The sequence below is a fragment of the Neoarius graeffei genome, chromosome 15 (assembly GCF_027579695.1).
Source record: "Neoarius graeffei isolate fNeoGra1 chromosome 15, fNeoGra1.pri, whole genome shotgun sequence".
NCBI lineage: Eukaryota > Metazoa > Chordata > Actinopteri > Siluriformes > Ariidae > Neoarius > Neoarius graeffei.
Window position 1 is genome coordinate 64,688,437 of NC_083583.1, and position 22,306 is coordinate 64,710,742.

At 41.9% G+C, this 22,306-nt stretch overlaps 1 protein-coding gene across 2 annotated transcripts in view; it reads right to left on the reverse strand.

Annotated features, from left to right (window-relative positions):
* Positions 1–377: 377 nt before the first annotated feature.
* col6a2 (collagen, type VI, alpha 2) overlaps positions 378–22,306 on the reverse strand; it is a 49,692-nt gene continuing 27,763 nt past the window's right edge. Inside the window, exons 7-28 of one of the 2 annotated variants that reach the window (XM_060941754.1) lie at positions 19,572–19,616; positions 19,441–19,467; positions 19,319–19,345; positions 19,142–19,186; positions 18,992–19,045; positions 18,845–18,907; positions 18,702–18,764; positions 18,526–18,579; positions 18,406–18,441; positions 18,251–18,313; positions 18,078–18,140; positions 17,940–18,002; positions 17,599–17,661; positions 8,128–8,178; positions 7,950–8,048; positions 7,768–7,830; positions 6,894–6,929; positions 6,748–6,793; positions 6,501–6,653; positions 5,945–6,400; positions 5,792–5,830; positions 378–1,924 (exon numbers count right to left, since the gene is read on the reverse strand). In XM_060941754.1, coding sequence (XP_060797737.1) covers positions 1,323–1,924; positions 5,792–5,830; positions 5,945–6,400; positions 6,501–6,653; positions 6,748–6,793; positions 6,894–6,929; positions 7,768–7,830; positions 7,950–8,048; positions 8,128–8,178; positions 17,599–17,661; positions 17,940–18,002; positions 18,078–18,140; positions 18,251–18,313; positions 18,406–18,441; positions 18,526–18,579; positions 18,702–18,764; positions 18,845–18,907; positions 18,992–19,045; positions 19,142–19,186; positions 19,319–19,345; positions 19,441–19,467; positions 19,572–19,616 — 2,211 coding nt within the window. In that variant the 3' untranslated portion in view covers positions 378–1,322. Of the gene's footprint in view, positions 1,925–3,426; positions 5,198–5,791; positions 5,831–5,944; positions 6,401–6,500; positions 6,654–6,747; positions 6,794–6,893; positions 6,930–7,767; positions 7,831–7,949; positions 8,049–8,127; positions 8,179–17,598; positions 17,662–17,939; positions 18,003–18,077; positions 18,141–18,250; positions 18,314–18,405; positions 18,442–18,525; positions 18,580–18,701; positions 18,765–18,844; positions 18,908–18,991; positions 19,046–19,141; positions 19,187–19,318; positions 19,346–19,440; positions 19,468–19,571; positions 19,617–22,306 lie in introns of those variants that run through there. The other variant, XM_060941755.1, reaches the window with a different exon arrangement.

The following is a 22,306-nucleotide window of genomic DNA, read 5'->3' on the forward strand; positions in this document are numbered from 1 at the left end:
CCATGTGTACTTATATAGTTTAGAATGGTCATAAGTAAGCAATTTCTAGACTACCCATTTCCCCAAAAGTATTAAAGAAAGCAACAAAAGCAGCTTGGCAGTATTAAATTCAGTACTTAATTCAATAAGTTGTGAGTTAAGACTATCATTACTTCAGGCTGTGCCCTTTTCTGTGTTAGCATGAGTTAAATTAAATTGGGTGCATTTGCTAAGATCAATTGACCCTAGTTGTGAATGAGTGTATGATTGTATGTGATCTGAACAATCATGCAGAATAAAGTGACCCCAAATTTATTCTATTTAAAAAAAAATCAACAACACGAGCTCATAACTGTACTGTATGTTGATGATAATAAAAACAACCACAGCAACATCACTTCAGTTTACCACAACCTGATTTATTGTACTAACACTGAAGTTGACAAAACGTAATGGGTTTCATCCTTCAAGTGTCTACAGAATGTAAAATTATTGAATTAATCTTCATGGAATTAGACATTTTCGTGACAACATCTAATTAGTGTCTGTAAAAAAAACAACTTGAAAACAACTTATCAATTGTGGTCATTCTGTTGTTTATAACTAAGTACATGAACATACCTTTAATAATCATTTAATATGAAAGTTTAACTTGAAATGCATTGCCATCTCTTAAGCATGTATCCAAGCAGGAGTGCACTTTGATGAATTACAGATTACTTTTTTGTCCATGACTCATAGAAGAAGCTGTTGTGTGATTGGTTATGAAGTAAAACTATGGTATGATGATAAACCTGGCACTTGTAGATTTGTATCATTAAACCTGACTAAGACTGACAGTGAGATAAAATGAGTATTTGTCAAAATGTCGTCATTAAACCCTGAATGTTTTTGATTGATATGAAATATCTCATGGAAACGTCTTGCCTGGATATACAGGAAAAACTCCAGTCTTACTCGAGTTTAGCACCTTAGTGTGTATGCAAAACATTCAGGTAATTCGGTTAAAAATACAGAAATGTACCAAAAGAAATCTACAATAGCTTGTAGTTTCAACATTCAATCAGGAATTTTGTTTACATGTTTGTCATTGAACTTTACTGTAGTGTCTTCTTGTTCCCTTCTCCCAAATCCATTGGTATGATAAAGAGGGTGCAACCCACAAATAGTTTTCTATTGAACCTGAAGACCATTCAGTTTAAAAAAAAAAAAAATCTCATCGAAGACCATACATGAAAGATACATACTGCAAATTCAGTTAATAACCCTAATGACCAAGCTGACTCCAATAACACATCAATTCCCCCCTTACATTAGTTTGAACTTAAGACACCCCATCTGCCTCAACAGACCCACCGAATGAACCGTTCAAAGAAGCTGGGTTCGGACAGTTGGGAGTAATCCTTTCCCCTGAAAATAGCTGTCTGGTCTCCCAGAGTGAGCTTTGTCAGCACTTCCTTGTCAACAGCTTCATCCTTGCCCATGGCGATGACAGTGGGCACACCCTCTACCCGACGCATGGAGCTTATGCCTTCCTCCAGATTCTTCTTGTCGGTGATTCCATCAGTGATAAAGACAAAGGAGATTTCAGTGTTGCCCCGAGTCAAGCGGGTGTTTCCGCTCTGCAGGATGTGGTTGATGGCATAGATAATGGCACTGCCCACGTTGGAAGATGAATCCATGTACGTCATGTTTGCAAGGCCATCAGAGATGACGGTGAAACTGTGTGAAAGTCTGAAGACCTGACGGTTTTCCATGCCATACTGTAACAGAGCCATGCGGGCATTATTTTTGTCCTTGGGACCTTGAGCCAAGGTCAGGCGGTCAGCTACTTTCTCCACAAACTCACGGACTCTCTGAAAGCCATCCATGCCCATGCGTTCAGAACCATCCAGCAAGAACACAAGATCAACAGGGCGTTGAACGCAACTGGCCACTGCTGGGTCTGTGGGAGAGAAATACAAAATATTGATCACAGATTAACAACTCATAAAAATCTGTCTTTACTGCCTTAAAGGGACAATCCAGCCAAAATCAAAGATGCAACCTTCAATACATCTCTTGTAAACATGCCTATTTGTGTCTGACAGTGATGACGCAGCAGGCTGTGTAGTGAGATTTCCTGGTTACAATTCTGATTACATCACTACAATGGTTATGGTGGATATGTGTGTTGGAGGGATGGGAAAATGGGGAAAGGATGGAGAGGCGCTTAATAGATAATTGTATTCATGTAAACAAGATAACTAGCTGGCTATGGCTGATAAGCAGTCACTTTGCTTTGTATGTTCAAGCCAGAATATACAGAAGAAGAACTGCACCAGAGAAGAGCAACAGGAGGAAAGTATTAGAAAAATTACTGTGAGCCAAATATCTGATGTTAGCAACAACACAATTAGCTACCAAACTATTAGTGAATAATGTTACATGATTATTTACCTTGTGTTAATGATCTTACTAGCCATCATACTAGTAGCCACATGGATGAAGACAAGAATTTACTAACTAGTTCTCCTACCTCAGTTCGACTCCTTTTGTTCCTGGGATGGAGCTTCTCTGCTCTCTGTTTTGGACTAAATTCAGAAAGAATGACCCTTTTCTTTTGCATCTTCTTTGATGCTACATTGTTTGATGGATTTGTTTGGTGTTACACTGAAAGCCAAGCCACTGCCCAGCCAAATGCTATAACTTATTTTCTTAAGCCGAACAAAGTTAGATAGCTAAACATGTCAAACGTAGTTCCATTATATGTAGAACTATGTAGGTTTGTTAAAGCAATGTAAATCAGGCATGTTAGTTAACTAGCATGCTAAGGTGTTCTAACCCTAAACCTAACCCTAGCTGCCAACCCCAACCCTACCCCTACCCCCCTGCCATTGCCCCCTTAACCAGCACCTCATATATTAAGCAAATACAGAGCTTGGGGAACATCTTTTTCAACATTCCCAATATGTGCTATATAGGACCCTGGGAACATGCAGTAGGAATGACCTCAAGCTAAGCATGTTAAATTCTTAGTTAGCATGACAATTTTATGAATAGTTAGCTTCTTAGCTGCGATGAAATGTACCCTGCAAAGATGGAGCAACTTGGACCAGAATTATTGCCCCAAAGTACAGTAGAAGCAAATCTTCTGTTGACTGATAAAGGTGTCTGGTTTGATAGTATAATCTGCACAAGGTGACATTTTAGAAAGCACATTCTGGCTTGCATTTAAAAATCACTAAAGTGTAAAAATGTATTCCAGGCGATCACAATATTATCACAATACTGCTGTGATTTATTTCCAGGGATGCATGTCAGAGGGAGAATTCAGAGTGCTATATCTCATTCAGAGACTGGTTTATCAATAGGGATTGCCAGTGGTTGAATACGTATTGGCATATTGCATGCTGGGTATTGCCCAGCATGCAATATGCCAATACGTATTCAACCACTGGGAATGGGAATTTCCATGAGAATGGGAAGGGGAGACAACTACACTTAGCTTTCACTATTTTGATGGGTGAAAAAAGGAAAACGACATAAAATCATGAATACTGTTAAAACGCAGACAGTGAGCAATACCATCCTGCACAACAGAATACTACATACCATGACAAATAAAATATTAGATGCTAGTTTAATGCCGGAATTGTCCTTTGATTGTGCACTGGTCCAAATCAGCTACAGTAACAAGCAATACCCATGAATCCTTTTTGCATCAGCCATGTGACTCTAAAAGAGTGTCAGAACCATGCAATGGTCAAAATAAACATAACAGATCTGACACGAATATATCTGATGGTGTATATTTGGGTTTAAACAACAGGGACAGCTTCTATTCGGAAATAGTAGTGCTAAAACAAGTAGACAATAATTAAATTAAAACTTAATTTGTTTGCAATATATGTTTATTTGATACATTCTTGCAGTCTTCGAGCTCTTTTTCTAATTGCACATTTAATGTACAGCGTTATCACATAGAATAATGTGAGCCAATATTTGCATCAACTTGTATTCTTAGTTTTAAGTTTTTAATCATCGAAATTATTCCTCATGTTCTTAACCATTTACCTCACAGGACATGTTTTCAGCCTACTCTTCCTAGAATTGCATAGATTTATTTGAAGTCAGCTTTCAAATCCTTAATCCTACAATGTGCTCTACAGTAATTTAAAATTATACCCCAAATTAAAGTAAATTAAAAGTTAATTACTGTACGAATGGAAATGGCAGTGATGTTACGTATTTAGTCATGAATGCAAAACATGTATTGTATAATTACTTATAGGCCATCAAGGAAATAATGCCCATCAGTACTGTGCAAAGTACAAAACTTTATGAGAAAATTGTAGTGTGGTTTACTCAAAATGCAATATTTACACATAACATGAGTTTTGGTTATCACTGTGATATCTCAGCTGATTATTGAAAACTGCTGAATGTGTCCGTCTGTAGAACCAAAATGCCCCCTATATCCAAAGGCCTTAAGCAGTTTAGTCCAGATTCATAACATTTAAGTTGTGCAGGCTCAGTCAGAATGCCGTAATTCTATCTCTTAACCTTGTTCAAGTATATAAAAAATAACAATGTAAAAGTATTTCACAAAGCAGCAGGCACTGAGGTCAGGAGAAAGAGGCTTCCATATTAAACGTCATAAAGTTTCATCTAAGTAAACAAAATGTCATGGTTATGTCATTATCATGCTTATTACTAATCGCCTAAGTGGCCATTGTGTATTTTAGCCCTGAATACAGATGTCTCAAATTAATGTTAGTTCAGCAAGCTTTAGATGTTTGTAGTAATTATATATAATTTCATTTTCTTTTCACATAATCTTCTAGCGAGGCCAAGATGCAACCAGTTTTCGCCACTAAAAAATATAAAGCCATAGCCACTTTTTAACAGCCCAGCTTAGCCAAATAATGAGCTGACATTGCCTAACACAACCCCAAGGCTTTGTTAGGGTCACCCAGGAGATCGCCAAAGACAACTCTGAAAGAGTCAATGAACAAATTAGTCCACTGCTGTCTCTCGTGTCCGGTGGCGAGCTTGGCTCTCTGGGCTGTGTAAGCCATTGTGGCTACAGCCGTGGTGTAGGCATCGGGGGTCTTGACCTCCTGCAGAGAGTTGATTAAGTTTGAGATGTTTGAGACAGTAGTTGGGACAACGCTGTTTGTCCCTTCCTCTGCAATGAATCCATGTATGGGGTACCCATTCCAATGAGATGACAAATCTGCAAGTGAGCAGCGAGACAATAGTTTTAGGAGTCTCCAAGCAACTGGCTCCATTCATAGAGCACAGTGCAAACTATGCTTGGACTGACTGGTTAAATTATTTAAACTTTTATCAAAGGTGCAAATTTTCTAAAGAATTTTATGTTTATTTAAGAGCCATTAATTCATTTTATGGGCATTAATACTGGTAGCCTATAGTGGCTATTTGCACAGCTAATTGATTAGTTTGAGCTTCAGGAATATTTAACATATTTGAGATTTACACTGAGGGAAGGGAAAAAAATCAGGAAAGCTGGTTTAGTTTTCATTAGACATCCCAGGATATGAAGCGTCTGGAAGCATGTGACTTTAATATTAGTCTTTATTGTTTATTAGTTTAATTTGTTCTCCTTATCACTACGATTTCTTCTTATATCCTTTCCCTCTTTACGTGAAGGGATTTGAGTTGTATTACCATTGAATAGTTATACCTTGAGTGCCTTTAAGTAAGCCAAGTAAGTAAGTCAATCTAATCCTCATGAATTTCATACTTTTTGAAATGACAGACAGCAAACTTTTTCCAGGAACCCCATTAAAAATTAATAGAATCTTACCAGTTTTGCATGGAAGGTCAGGGCAGACAATCACTGGGTCTAAAACAATGAAAAGAAAGTTATGTAGTATATCCACACATTACAGAATAGCTGAAAGGTTAAAAATGATATATAATTGAGATTAGGGTGCATGTATGCAGATGGACAACTTACTCGGGCAAAGAACAGTCTCCATCTTGTCTATGAATTCCTCTGCCACCAGTTCAGAAAACTGCTTCATGCCCATCACCTTATCTTTCTTGTTACAGGCAATGGATGTCAATTTCTCAGATTCCGCATTCTTGTCAAACATGTCTCCAACACCAATGGCTGTTACATCAATATTGTTGTTGTTGCAGAAGGACGTTAGCAGTAAGTCTTGATCCCGGGGATCATAGCGACCATCTGTAATTACAACCACAGTCACTTTAGCCTTGGCACGTCGACTATCACGAATCAGGTTGTCATAGGCAAATTTCAGGGCAGACGGAGTCCATGTGCCACCAGCAATCCACTCCAGATTCTTCACAGCATCTTTGAAAGCTGAAAGGGAATCGATCTTGGAGTCGTTTAGCTGGATGGCTTGGAAGGTTCCACTGTGACTGTACTGGACCACACCAACACGTGTTCCTACAAGAACAGACAGCACAACTTTGGCAGCCTTAATGACAGAACACACACAACCTTCATGTACATGATCATGTTAGGTGTATTTGTATATTGTGCCTGCCTGTCTCTGATAATGGGTCCTTAGCCATTGAGCCCAATCTGTTGATGGTGCTGATGACAAAGTTCTTCTCCAGGGTGAAGTTTGTTAGTCCAACACTCTCAGAGCTGTCAATCACAAATACAATATCCAATGCTCCACATCTCTTCTCACAATCTGAAACAGCACAGAGAAGAGAGAGAAAGAGTAAGTCATTGAACATGAAAGTGCACTTTATTTGAATTAGACTGACACAGGAAATGTCACTTACCACAACACCCACAGGTCTCTCTGATATAGTTCATGACATCACATTCCTGAGGTGATGTAAGAATCAGATTACTAAACTAAACCTCTGAAATGTCATCGCAAGATAAATCCTGAAAAAATCTTGAAAGATTCTCGGACTGTACTTACTGTAAGGCCTGGGTCTCCCTCTGGACCACTGTCACCCTGTCCAAAAGAAGGTTGACTTCTAAGTACAAAGCCAGAATGTTTTTAATTGACCTCATATTTTACTTTTATTATTCTTTGTCTTTCTTCTTCAGTAAATGCTTTACCCTGGCCAGGTCTGCAGTAGATATTTAGCATTGAATAGCACTGATTGCATCTAATCTAATCAACCAATCATGTGGCAGCAGTGCAATGCATAAAATCATGCAGATACAGGCCAAGAGCGTCACTTAATGTTCACGTCAAACAACAGAATAGTGACCTCGCTCTTGGACAACCATGGAATCGTGGCACAGTTGTTGGTGCCAGACAGACTGGTTTGAGTATTTTAGATACTTGGTGATCACCTGGGATTGTCATGCACAATAACTTCACAGAATAGTGAAGAAAAAAAACAAACAAAATAAAACAAAATAAAAGCTCCTGTAAGCAGTAGTTCTGCAAGTCTTGTTGATGAGGGCAGTCAGAGGAGAATAGCCAAACTGGTTGGAGCTGACTGGAAGGCTATGTACCTCAAATATTGCAGGTACAATTTACAATTGTGGTGAGCAGAAAAGCATCTCAGAATGCACAACATATTAAACATTAAGGCAGATGGGCTACAACAGAGAAGACCACATTAGTTTCCACTCCTTTTCACCAGGGACAGGGATCTGAGGCTATAGTGGGCACACAGTCAGTGCTGGCACATGAGTTGATGATTGCATGAATAAGCAGGTTTACACGTGTTCCTAATAAAGTAGACAGTGAATGTATTATGCATGTAAATCTTCTGCTTATAATTCAACAATGTACTATGTATAAACATATTTCAGTATGGTCCAGTGCATCTACTTACATCTCGACCTTTATCTCCCGGAGGCCCCCTTGGTCCAGGCTCACCTTGAGGTCCAGATTCTCCCTAACATTAAGAACATAAAGAACATCCTTATTCTTCACATACACAACTATTCTGGAGGTCAGTCTCTGATGATCTGATCACTGGAGGAAAATAAATTGAGGAGATGAAGATTTGCTCACAGGCTCTCCTGGTAGTCCTTTCTCTCCCGGCTCTCCCTTTTGACCACAGTCTCCTCTGCTTCCCTGAGCTCCAGGTCTACCTTTGTCTCCTTGGTCACCCTGGAGAACACATAAACAAGCTGAAAGAATGGCTTCATATAAAGTTGTGACATAGTGAAGTAAATAGGAGTTACTGTACCGTTGGTCCTCTTGGTCCAGGGTAACTGAATCCTGGTCTGCCAATGTCACCCTGTGGCATTAGATTCAAAAACATGCCCTTAAAACAGTCATATGATAATGATATAAACAAACATGGCACAGCTAGCAAATTAGCAAAAATCAAATAAGCATGTTAATTAAAAAAACAACAGAATACAGAGGGTTTACCATGATCAGTAGAAGCTCAGTGTATGATGATATAACATGGAAATATTCACACTTTTATACACTGATTTAAAAACAGACTCAGACCTGAAGACAATTCAGCAGATTAGCAGATTATAATTAATATTAGTATCTGTGTAAACGCCTAGTGTCTCTACACCTGTCCAGTGATGTCATCTCACTCTTCAGGACATTTTTATAATAATAATAGAAATCTATCTATATAATAGAAATAATAGTTGACTGCTTTAAATGTCCTTCATGCAGAATATTGTAGTTCCATATATTGAGATGTGTATTGTCTCTGATAGTACATTAATTATGATACATACCCATCACAAACTGCGTTTCATTCTATGCACTTCTGTGTAAAAATGATGTGCTAACAGCATAAAAAAATAAAATACGCAATGGATGAAGTTATAACTGATTTATTTGCAATACACAGAAATATTAGCAGAACTGTTAGCACACTAATGCATCTCAAAAAATTAGAATATCATGAAAAAGTTCATCTTTTTCATAATTTAATTCAAAAAGGTAAACTTTCATATATTTGATCCTCATTACACATAAAGTGAAATAATTCAAGCCTTTGTTTTGATGATTATGCCTTATAGCTCATGAAAATCGGAAATCTAGTTTCTCAAATTGTTCGAGTATTTCATTTCGAGTTTGAGTAAAACAGTATAAATACTGTGTATCTCTCAGTCTAGTTCAGTATATGGAACTACAATCATGGGGAAGACTGCTGACTTGACAGTTGTCCAGAAGATGATCACTGACAATCTCCACAAGGAGAGTGTGGCAGCGGGGGCATGGCCAAGCATCGGTTTGTGAATGGAGGGCGGGGCCAGGGAAGGTGAATGGTAAAGTCAATGCACCTGTGTCTAATTAATGTGTGTTTGTGTTGCAGTGACAGAGGATAGAAAAGGAGGGAGAGCACAGAGAGAGGGGAGCTCTCCCGACCAGAACACATACGTGTGTGTGGGTGTGTGTGAGAGACTGGGAGAGTGTGAGTGTGTGACGCTGAAAAGCGGAAAGAGTGTGTGTACATCAATTCCTGCCTGCCATGCTTCTGTACTCCACCCTCATCAAGGAACTGTTACAGTGGTGCTGAAAGCCAGGACGTACAGAAGGGAACCACCACATGGAGTCCTCCCCATTCTAAGAGCTCATCTGTGCCCTCACTACCGCCCAGCAGAACCAGCATCAAGTGCTGATTGCTCCACGGGTGCAGATAGAGGGGGCGACAGGGGGGATTCGTCCCACCCAGTTTTAAATTCACCTCGTTCGGTCCCCCCCACTTATAGGGAGGAAAAAACGTCTATGCTGTCTTTCTTTGCATAAGGCAAACCTCACGGAAAAATCAAAAGACTAATTACCATTCGGTTTATTGAGGTGCACAGCAGTACATACATAGTTGCAACTGCGCAGACTGCACAGGTTGCGAGCTCGAGCTTGGTTGCTATGGTTATCCACAACAAGTTTGACAGGCATATCGGGGACAGCTCCTCCTAGTTCAGGACCCCAACACGGCATGATGAAGGGTGCCAAAAGGCAGAAAATGATTGCATTGTTTTTTCAAAAAAAAAAACGACTGTAAGTAAACTGTGCCTTACTTTATCATATCACCTTGCAATTTTTTGATAGTGTGTTCAAAGTAATGTCGTAGTGAAAGTAAAATAATTAGGAGTGATGCCTTTCTGGTAGCCTCCTTCTTTTGGTGGCAGCCTGTAGATACAGTGCTCAGAAGGCAGTTTTAATGTTTAATCTGGCGTTCCCTGCCATAATTTCAGCAAGCATATTGTTTCATAAGGAAACTTTGTGAAGAGTTGTTGACTGACTGCCGCTCACGCAACACACAGGCATAGTTAGAAAGTCAGGATGCACTGGTTTACACTTTACACACACACACGTAGCCCAGCATCTCGCTATGTTTAACAGTTGGAACTTAGCGGTTTTAAAACTAGCTTTGCAGTTTTGCAATTTCTGTGTGTGATGATAATGTGTAAACTTTGGATTTCCATAGGCTATGTTAAAATGTTATCATTGTCCCCTGCAGGTAGTTCCTGGTGATGGCAGTGAGGGAGGTGAAATAACATGTATACACACTACCGTTCAAAAGTTTGGGGTCACCCAGACAATTTTGTGTTTTCCATGAAAAGTCACACTTTTATTTACCACTATAAGTTGTAAAATGAATAGAAAATATAGTCAAGACATTTTTCTGGCCATTTTGAGCATTTAATCGACCCCACAAATGTGATGCTCCAGAAACTCAATCTGCTCAAAGGAAGGTCAGTTTTATAGCTTCTCTAAAGAGCTAAACTGTTTTCAGCTGTGCTAACATGATTGTACAAGGGTTTTCTAATCATCCATTAGCCTTCTGAGGCAATGAGCAAACACATTTTACCATTAGAACACTGGAGTGATAGTTGCTGGAAATGGGCCTCTATACACCTATGGAGATATTGCACCAAAAACCAGACATTTGCAGCTAGAATAGTCATTTACTACATTAGCAATGTATAGAGTGTATTTCTGATTAGTTTAAAGTGATCTTCATTGAAAAGAACAGTGCTTTTCTTTCAAAAATAAGGACATTTCAAAGTGACCCCAAACTTTTGAACGGTAATATATATATATATATATATATATATATATATATATATATATATATATATATATATATATATATATATATATATATATACACACACGCACACATACATGTATACACAAAATGGAATCATTTGCTGACAGCTCAGTCCCCCCCAGTTCAAAAATCCTATCTGCGCCCCTGGATTGCTCTCAGGAAGGAGCAGGAGCAACGCTTCAAAGCCTTGATGCTGGCCCAGCAGAAAGATCGCCAGGCGTTCCGGCATCTGCTCGCGTCAGCGGGGGCTTTGACCAGCACCACGGCAGACCCTCACGCCACCCTCATGAAGATGGGCCCGCAGGATGATCCGGAAGCTTTCCTTGCTCTTTTAGAGCAAATGGCAGAACGTGGGGGTGGCCATTTGAGCAGCGCGTGGTGCGCCTCCTCCTGCTTCTGACTGGTGAGGCACAGCTCACAGCGCTGCAGCTCCCTGCTCACAATCAACTTAGGTACGCTGACCTGAAGAGAGCCATCCTGCAGCGTGTTAGCTGCTTCCCGGAACAAGTCAAGTCAAGTTTGTTTGTATAGTGCTTTTAACAATAGACATTGTCCCAAAGCAGCTTTACAGAATCTGAATGACCCAAGACATGAGCCAATTTTATCCCTAGTCTATCCCCAATGAGCAAGCCCGTGGTGATGGTGGCAAGGAAAAACAACACCGCCAGCGCTTCTGGATGCTGACGCTGGAAGAGGTCAGCTGGCTGTTTGCACTCGGCCAGCAACTCCGGGACACCTGCTGGTGGTGGCTGAGGGTGGAAGACCATGACACCGATGGGATCATTGATTTGGTGGCACTGGAACAGTTCATCTCTCAACTTCCAGAAGGAACGGCGGAATGGGTCCAGTGTCATTGCCTGGCATCGCTGGAATGAGCCATCAAGTTGGCAGAGGACCATCTGGAGACGGTTCCAATGGCAGATGGATGAGGAGCCTCTCCTCATGTTCTCTCTCTCTCTCCTTTGTCCCCCGTCTTCCACCCCCTCCCTCTCACCCTGTTCCCCTACTGCGGAGGCGGCGGCCGGCTCCTCCCCAGCCGGCCTGTCGCACCCGTAGAGTCCTCCCATCTCCCTCTTTCATGTCTGTGTCTTCTCCCCCTCAGGTGAGTGACGCCCATAACGCCAGTGCAGAGGGAAAGCCTGGGCTGGTGTGCTGGCGTGGCGGGGAGCCGGAGCATCTCTCAAGCCCAGGCTCCGCAACAGAGATGGGAGCTGTGATCTGTATCCCCAACGCACCAGAGACTGTCCCTGATCAGGCCAGAACATATCGCATACCGGTAAGCGTTCAAGGGGATACATATCATGCATTGGTGGATTCTGGTTGTAATCAGACCTCAATCCACCAAAGCCTGGTGCAAGGTGAGGCACTGGGGAGAGCACAAGTGGTGAAGGTGTTGTGTGTGCATGGGGATATTCACAACTACCCTCTTGTGTCTGTCTATATTCTATTTCTGGACCAAAAGCATAGAGTTAAGGCAGTGGTTAATCCCTGTCTCACCCACTCACTGATTTTGGGAACAGATTGGCCAGGGTTTCGAATGTTATTGGAACATGCAATAGGGAGTGGGTCCTGCCATAAAATGCCACGGGGGATCATGGTGTGGCATTGACTGGAGAAGCTGTCACAGAGCAGTCCATGTCATCACTGTATCAGGACAATATGAGGAGTGAGGAGCAGCCCTCCCCTCCTCCCGCCCTTGGGGATTCCCTCGAGGATTTCCCTTTAGAGCAGTCATGGGACGTGACTCTGCGGCATGCATTTGACCAAGTGAGAGTAATCGATGGTCAAACTCTCCAGTCTTCCCGTACTTCACAATTATTAAAGATAGACTGTATCGAGTGACACAGGACACTCAAACTGGTGAACAAATAACCCAGTTGTTAATCCCTAAGAGCCGCAGGGAACTCGTGTTCCATGCAGCTCACTTTAATCCCGTGGCCGGACACTTAGGGCAGGATAAAACACTAGCCCAAATAATGGCCCGGTTCTATTGGCCAGGGATTTGTAGAGATGTTCGTTGGTGGTGTGCAGTGTGGTGTGAATGCCAATTAGTAAATCTTGCAGCCTTTGCGCCTTCTCCCTTTAATCAAGACCCCAATTGAAAGATTTGCTATGGATCTTGTCGGGCCATTAGCTCGGTTAGCATGAGGATATCACTTTATTTTAGTTCTGGTGGATTATGCAACGCGATATCTGTAAGTGGTGCCTCGCTGCAATATCTCAGCATGCAGTATTGTGGAAGCGCTCTTCCGTATTATCTCCTGGGTCGGGATTCCTAAAGAAATCCTGACAGACCAAGGCACTTCGTTTATGTCACGCACACTGTGTGAGCTGTATGGGTTACTGGGGATTAAATCCATCCGCACCAGCATTTATCACCCACAAATGGATGGTTTAGTAGAGAGATTTAATCAAACTCTTAAAAATCTCATTTGGAAATTTGTAAGTGAAGACGCATGTAACTAGGATAAATGGCTCGAGCCCCTGGTATTTGCAGTACGAGAGGTCCCACAAGCCTCCATGGGATTTTCCCCGTTTGAATTATTATATGGGCGAAAGCCACGTGGCATCTTGGATGTGCTATGGGAAAATTGGGAGGAGGGACCTTCACCTAGTAAAAATGAAATTCAATATGTTCTTGACCTGCGCACCAAACTCCACACACTCATGCACTTAACCCAGGAGAATTTGCGGCAGGCACAAGAACGTCAAGCCTGGCTGTATGACAGGGGCATGTGCCTTAGAGAGCTCACTCCGGGATACAAAGTACTCGTATTATTGTCCATGTTGAGTTCCAAATTAGTCACCAAGTGGCAAGGGCCCTTTGAGGTCACACGGCGAGTTGGGGACGTTGACTATGAGGTGAGGTGAACGGATAGGGGCGGGGCACTACAAATATACCACCTCAACCTATTAAAGCATTGGAATGAGGGGGCCCCTGTGGCGTTTTGCATCAGTAGTTCCGGAGAAGGCGGAGCTGGGGCCGGAGGTAAAAATAACCAAAACCACAACCTGAACCACTCTGGTCCCTTGTGGAGACCACCTCTCACCGGCCCAACTCACAGAGGTAGCCAAGTTGCAGGAGGAATTTTCTGGCGTGTTCTCGCTCCTTCCCGGCCACACCCACCTCATAGAACACCACATTGAAACGCCTCCAGGGGTGGTGGTGTGTAGCCGCCTGTACTGCTTACCTGAACACAAAAAAAAGTGGTTTGGGATGAACTCAAGGCCATGCTCAATATGGGCATAATCGAGGAGTCACACAGTGACTGGAGCAGCCCGGTGGTCCTGGTACCCAAGGCCGACGGGTCGGTCTGGTTCTGTGTGGACTATTGAAAAGTCAACATGGTGTCTAAATTCAATGCGTGCCCAGTGCCTCGCATTGATGAGTTGCTTGATCGGTTAGGCGTGGCTCGCTTTTATTCGACACTGGATTTGACAAAGGGATATTGGCTATTGGATATTGACTCCTCTATCCCAAGAGAAAACGGCTTTTTTCACACCGTTTGGATTACACCACTTTGTCACATTTCCTTTTGGGTTGTTTGGGGCTCCCACTACGTTCCAGCGGCTAATGGACAAGATCCTCCGCCCCCACACCACCTATGCGGCAGCCTATTTAGATGACATAATTATATACAGCAGTGACTGGCCACGGCACATAGAAAACCTTAGAGCTGTCCTAGAGTCACTGAGGCAGGTGGGTCTCACAGCCAACCCGAAAAAGTGTGCGATTGGGCGGGTGGAAGTATGGTATTTGGGTTTCCACTTGGGTCATGGGCAGGTGCATCCCCAAATTGACAAGACAGCAGTGATTGCGGCCTGTCTGAGGCCTAAGACCCAAAAGGGGGTGAGACAGTTCCTGGGGCTGGCTGGCTACTATTGTAGGTTCTTACCTAATTATTCAGACATCACCAGCCCACTGACTAAAAAGGGAACACCAGGTCCGGTCCAATGGATGGAGCAGTTCCAACAGACTTTCACCAGGGTAAAGGCTGCACTGTGTGGTGGGCCACTCTTAAACTCCCTTAACTTCTCTCTCCCCTTTATTTTGCAGACGGACGCATCGGACAGAGGGCTGGGGGCCATTTTGTCCCAGGAGGTGGAGGGCGAGGAATGCACCGTGCTGTATATCAGCTGCAAACTCTTGATGTGCAAGAGTAAATACAGCACCATCGAGAAAGAGTGCTTGGCCATCGGGGTGCCCTTTCACCCTCTGTTCGGATCACACGCTCCTCCAGTGGCTCCACCGCATGAAAGATGCCAATGCGCGGATCACCCGTTGGTATCTAGCCCTCCAGCCATTTAAATTCGAGGTGGTCCACAGGCCGGGGGCGCAGATGGTAGTGGTGGACTTCCTGTCCCATTGGGGGGGGGGTCCGCTGCAGGCCGGATGGCTCCCCGGCCTGAGTCGGGCGGTGGGGGGTATGTGGCAGCAGGGGTGTGGCCTAGTGTCAGTTTGTGAATGGAGGGTGGGGCCAGGGAAGGTGAGTGGCAAAGTCAATGCACCTGTGTCTAATTCATGTGTGTTTGTGTTGCAATGACAGAGGATAGAAAAGGAGGGAGAGTGCAGAGAGAGGGGAGCTCTCCTGACCAGAACACATATGTGTATGTGGGTGTGTGTGAGTGTGAGTGTGTGATAGTGAAAAGCAGAAAATAAATGAAAATAAAGAGTGTGTGTACATCAATTCCCACCTGCTGTGCTTCTCTACTCCACCCTCATCAAGGAACTGTTCCAGAGAGTAAGTCACAGAAGGTCATTTGCTGAAGGAGCTGGCTGGAAAAGGTGCACAAGCAACAGGGATGACTGCAGCCTTGAGAGGTTTGTCAAGAAAAGTCGATTCAAGAACTTGGGAGAGCTTCACAAAGAGTGGACTGAGGCTGGTGTCAGTGCATCAAGAACCAGCATGCACAAATGCCTTCAGGAAAGGGGCTACAACTGTCGCATTCCTAATATCAAGCCATTCCTGAAGCAGAGACAACATCAGAAGCATCTTACCTGGGCTAAGGAGAGAAAGAACTGGAATCTTACCCAGTGATCCAAAGTCCTCTTTTCAGATGAAAGTACATTTTGCATTTCATTTAGAAATCAAGGTCCTTGAGTCTGGAGGAAGAGTGGAGAGGCCCAGAATCCAAGGTGTTTGAAGTCCAGTGTGAGGTTTCTACAGTCTGTGATGATTTGGGGTGGCATGTCATCTGCTGATGTTGGTCCACTGTGTTTTATCAAGTCCAAAGTCAGTGAAGCATCTACCAGGAGATTTTAGAGCACTTCATGCTTCCATCTGCTGACAAGCTTTATAGAGATGCCGATTTCCTTTTTCAGCAGGACTTATCACCTGCCCACAGTGCCAAAACCACTACCAAAAAGTTTGCTGACCATGATATTACTGTGCTTGATTGGCCAGCCAACTCGCCTGACTCGCCCAGAGAAAATCTCTGTGCTATTGTCAAGAGGAAGATGAGAAACATCTGACCCCAAAATACAGACGAGCCAAAGGCTGTTATCAAAGCAACCTGGGTTTCAATAACACCTCAGTAATGCCACAGGCTGATCACCTCCATGCCACGCCACAGTGATGCAGTAATTCATGGTAAAGGAGCCCCAAGGAAGTGTATAAATGAACATAATTTTCAGAAGTTGAACATTTCTTTATTGTAAATCATTTTTTGATTGATCTTAGGAAATATTCTAATCATTTGAGACACTGGATTTCTGATTTTCATGAGCCATAATCATCACAATTAAAATGAAAAAAGGTTTGAAATATTTCACTTTATGTGTAATAAATATAGAATATATGAAAGTTTACTTTTTTGAATTAAATTACCAAAAAAACCCCCAAACTTTTTCCACTATAATCTAATTTTTTGAGACGCACTAGTAAGTGCAGTCTGGTCTGCTGTCCAGTTCATGTCCAAAACACATATCTCATCTCATTATCTCTAGCCACTTTATCCTGTTTTACAGGGTCGCAGGCAAGCTGGAGCCTATCCCAGCTGACTACGGGCGAAAGGCGGGGTACACCCTGGACAAGTCGCCAGGTCATCACAGGGCTGACACATAGACACAGACAACCATTCACACTCACATTCACACCTACAGTCAATTTAGAGTCACCAGTTAACCTAACCTGCATGTCTTTGGACTGTGGGGGAAACCGGAGCACCCAGAGGAAACCCACGCAGACACGGGGAGAACATGCAAACTCCACACAGAAAGGCCCTCGCCGGCCATGGGGCTTGAACCTGGACCTTCTTGCTGTGAGGCGACAGCTCTAACCACGACACCACCATGCTGCCCCCCAAAACATATATATATATATATATATATATTTTTTTTTTTTGATGTATGTGTATCAAACAACAGTAAAAATATCAAGGCAAAGATCTGGTGTGACCACTAAATAATTTGCGCCTTTTCCAATTTTCCTCCAAGTTAATCTTGAAACAAATGTAAGACCCAAACATACATGTACCTTTCATGTCCCATGTTCCTTGCCTTTCAGCGAACCACTTTTTTTCTGCCTGGTCAATTTTCTTCACTGCTGTTCAAAGTATTTTATGTTTTTTTTTCCTAAAAAAATTAATCCGTTATCATTTTGAGATTTGTAAGAATATTGGACATACTTTTGGTCCTGGGGGTCCTGGGTCTCCTCTTGGGCCAGCATCACCAGGGTCACCACGGCTCCCCTACCACAAAGAAAGACTGTTTAAAATTTTTAAATATTTTAACAATTTAAGATCAGCTCCTCCAATATAAAGCACAAAATTCAACAACAATAAAATGTAATACAAAGTCCAAAACCAGAAATGTTGTTTTGTATCACTTCCTCCATTCTGATTCCAACAGTAATAATACGACTCATATTAATTTGTCCTGATTGATTGATTTAAATTTTTTGGAGCTGTTCACATTCACATTCTCACTGCAGAGTTACACAGTAGATTGTGTTGTGCCATGGTCTTACATTTCTTCCTGGCTCTCCGATTTGTCCTGGTGGACCTCTTGGTCCTGGAAGTCCTGGATCTCCCTAAACACATTAAGAAAATATAAGCTTCAGCTCTGGATGCATTACAAACACTTGTAATAATAATAAAATCATTACCTTGGTTCCTTTATTGCCACCTTCACCTGGAAGCCCTCTTAGACCTTCAGGTCCTGGTTCACCCTGAAACACATCCATTTCTCACTTATGATTACTGATCTGTTTCAGTGGAATCAGTTGCTGAGACAATATAAGTCCTCTCATACACTGGGCTGAAACCAATCAGCACCTACCTTCTCTCCTTTTGGCCCATCTGGTCCTTGACCTCCCTTTGGTCCATAGTCTCCTCTTCTTCCCTATCAAGACAAAAGAAATGATCAGCTTTTAGACTTGTATGTCCACATCATTGTGGATAGAGAGACATGGCAATACGCATGCTTTCACTTACAGGGTCGCCCTTAGGGCCAGGGTCTCCAACTGTCCCCTGGAAATCAAAATCAAAGTGTTACAAGTAGAAGCATTTCTTAATATAAATAAAATAGCAGGGAAAAAATAGGCAAATACTAACTTTAGGGCCCTTCTGCCCTGGGGCACCTGGTGTGCCTGGACTACCTCTCTCACCCTGCAGGAAGTGTGATTATTATTATTATTATTATTATTATTATTATTATTATTATTATTATTATTATTATTATTATGCACTAATTCATGAATTAATTCCTTTCTTTGACTTGTTTAGTGTACCTTGGGACCAGGGTCTCCTGGAGGTCCAGCTGGCCCTGATCTCCCAGGTCGACCTGGATCTCCCTAGAAACAAAGCGGATGTCAGATCACTGCACATAAAAAGTACACAAAGTTCACTTTTTTCTGTAAAACTAACCGAATACCTTCTCTCCAGGACTTCCTTTTGGGCCACTCTGTCCAACATCTCCTGAATAACCATGAGGACCCTGTTAATAGAGTAAACAGCTATAATTACACAGTAATTGCACAGTGTCAGGTTTTTGCTGACAAAAGGCACATCACATACATACCGGGCCACCTGGTTCACCTTTACAGCCAGGAGCCCCAATGCGACCAATTTTGCCCTGCAAAAAAGATTGTTTATTTGTTAATTGATGACTCTTTTTTTTCAATAACTTCTGAACTATTAGCTTTCATCCACTTCAGTCGATGACTCTCACCTTTTGACCATCAGTGCCATTGCGTCCTGACACCCCTGAAACTCCCTAGTAAAATAGGAGAGATCAAATAACATGGCATTACTTGAAAGTGCCAGACCTTAATAATTTGACTATTTTCTCCATCTTAAAGTAAATTAGCTCATACAGCTACAAAGACAGAATGATGTATGACCTTACCTTCCTTCCTTGTGAGCCAATTTCTCCCTATGATGAAAAAAAAATCAAAATAATTTATTAAATATTTGCATTAAATATATAAGACCGACACTTATGTTTGTAGGTCATATAAAAAATCCTACCTTTTCACCTTTGAAACCATGTTCTCCCTAAAACAGGAGAAGGTGAAAACAGGAAAAAAAAATATGGTCAGACACATACAATATCTGGAACCGACACGAAAAACAATGAATGCATATTATGAAATACGTACTTTCGGTCCAGGGTAACCAATAGGACCTTCAATACCAGGATCACCCTGTAAGTAAACACAGAATAAAATTAAATATTGCATCATAGAGCTGTAGGTCCATGTCCATTATAAAACTCACCCGGCTGTCTTGATTCCTGGAGGTTTTATTATCATCGCAGAGGTATTGTTTAGCAAGCAGGAAGCAAACTCTCAAGTTTACAAGTTCCAGTTAAAGACAGACATGTCCTATTTCCCAAATTCTTCTATATGTTAGAATACATTCCTCACTGAACTGAATGCATTTTGAAAATCTAACATGAGCAAAATTAGTAATTAGTAGTATATTAAATTTACAGTTAAATACTAAGTGACTGTTTATTGTCACCTTTCCAAATAAACTATTGAATCCACGGTGAGAAAAAACAATATTATAAAACAAAATAAAACACAAAATGTAGTGCAACCTCTCATGAAATGAGATGCAAATAATTTTCAGTGTGCCACTGAATGTAACAATTAAAATAATTTTTGTCCAGTTAACAAACAGGGGGAAAAATCATTAAAATGTAAATCATGAAACCGACTACCTGCAACTTTATGCATCGCAATTTTATCTAATATTTTTGTTATTTGTTACTTAATTCATATAAATTGTTGAATACATTTGTACATTTCTGTGTGTGAACACAACTTCACTATTCATGTTACTTCATTATATAGACTGTATATATACAATTGAGTTTAAAAGTTTACAAACACCCATCATGGACATGAATGTCATGGCAATATTGGGCTTTCAGTGATTTCTTTAAACTGTTCTTTGTCTGGGGAAGAAAGATCGTACAACATACATCTTTAACAGGAAAAAAAACAAGAAATGGTTACACAAGTTTATTCATTTTGGGTTTTCTGAAATAAACAGGGTCAAAAATATGCATACAGTGTCTTGCAAAAGTATTCATCCCCTTGTTGTTTGTTCTGTTTTGTCGCTTTACAAGCTAGAATTAAAATGGATTTTTGGGGGTTTAGCACCTTTTGATTTACACAACATGCCTACCACTTTAAAGGTGCAAATTGTTGCTTTATTGTGACACAAACAATAAATAAGATAAACAGAAATCTGGAGTATGCATAGGTATCTCACCCCCCAAAAAACAACAACAACAACAAAGTCAATACTCTGTAGAACCACCTTAGGGCCTCTGCATGCTCTTGCGACAAGGCTTTCGCAGATAGCTTTTCACAGACAGTTGTAATTTATCGTTGAGCGGGGAGTAATAGGCATGCGCGATGTTATTCACCGCCACAACGCAAGGGGGCGCGAAGTCGCGAAATCGCTAGGAGTAGTTGGTGGGTGTGGTTAGTGGAGTGTTTATCCTCCGGTTACTTATAATGACTAGAACTGGAGTCGTATAGATGTATGTACTTCCTCACTTCCTCAATCAACCGCTCTTCGTGCTGCTCCATCTTCACTCGTGTTTTTAAAAATGGCGGTCGTGAAAACAAAACAAACCGGGAAAGTAGGGAAGCGGAAGTGCGTGTACAGCGGATGTAGAGTGGACCAATCAGAGCCCTCTTATCTGCGACACTGTCTGCGAGGCTTCTGCGGTGGTCACAATTTTTGGGAGGTGCGCGCAGAGCATCTGTGAAGGTGGGGGGGCTACGCAGACGCCATCTGCGACGCCATCTGCGAGGACTGCTTTGTCAGCATAAATTGGCCTTTATGCTGCAATTACAGCTGCAAGTCTCTTGGGGTATGTCACTATTAGCTTAGCACATCTAGCCACTGGGATTTTTGCCCATTCCTCAAGGCAAAACTGCTCCAACTCCTTCAAGTTAGATAGGTTGCGTTGGTGTACAGCAATCTTCAAGTTATGCCACAGATTCTCAATTGGATTGATGTCTGGGCTTTGATTAGACCATTCCGAGACATTTAAATGTTTCCCTTTAAACCACTTCAGTGTAGCTTTAGCAGTATGTTTATGGTTGTTGTCCTGCTGGAATGTGAACCTTTATCCCAGTCTCAAACCTCTGGCTGACTCAAACAGGTTTTCCTCCAGAATCACCCTGTATTTAGTGCTATCCAACTTTCCTTCAGTTCTGACCAGCTTTCCTGTCCCTACAGATGAAAAATATCCCCACAGCATGCTGCTGCCACCACCATGCTTCACTGTAGGAATGGTGCTCTCAGGGTGTTGGGTTTGTGCCACACATGGCATTTCCCATGGTGGTCAAAAAGTTCAATTTTAGTCTCATCTGACCAAAGAATCTTCTTCCATGTGTTTGGGGAGTCTGCCACATGCTCTTGGGCAAACTCCAAATGTGTTTTCTTATTTTTTTCTTCAAGCAATGGCTTTTTTTCTGCCCATGCTTCCATAAAGCCCTGCTCTATGGAGTGTATGGCTTAAAGTGGTCCTATAGATAAATACTCCCATCTCCGCTGTGTATCTTTGCAGCTCCTTCAGTGTTATCTTTGGTGTCTTTGTTTCATCTCTGATTAATGCCCTCCGTGCCTGGTCTGTGAGTTTTGGTGGGCAGTCTTCTCTTGTCAGGGTTGTAGTGGTGCCATATTCTTTCCATTTTGCTATAATGGATTTAATGGTGCTCTGTGGGGTATTCAAAGTTTGGGATATTTTTTATAACCCAACCCTGATCTATACTTCTCCATAACTTTGTCTCTGACCTGTTTGGAGTGCTCCTTGGTTTCCATGTTGCTTGCTTAGTAGTGTTGCAGAGTCAGGGTCCTTCCAGAACAG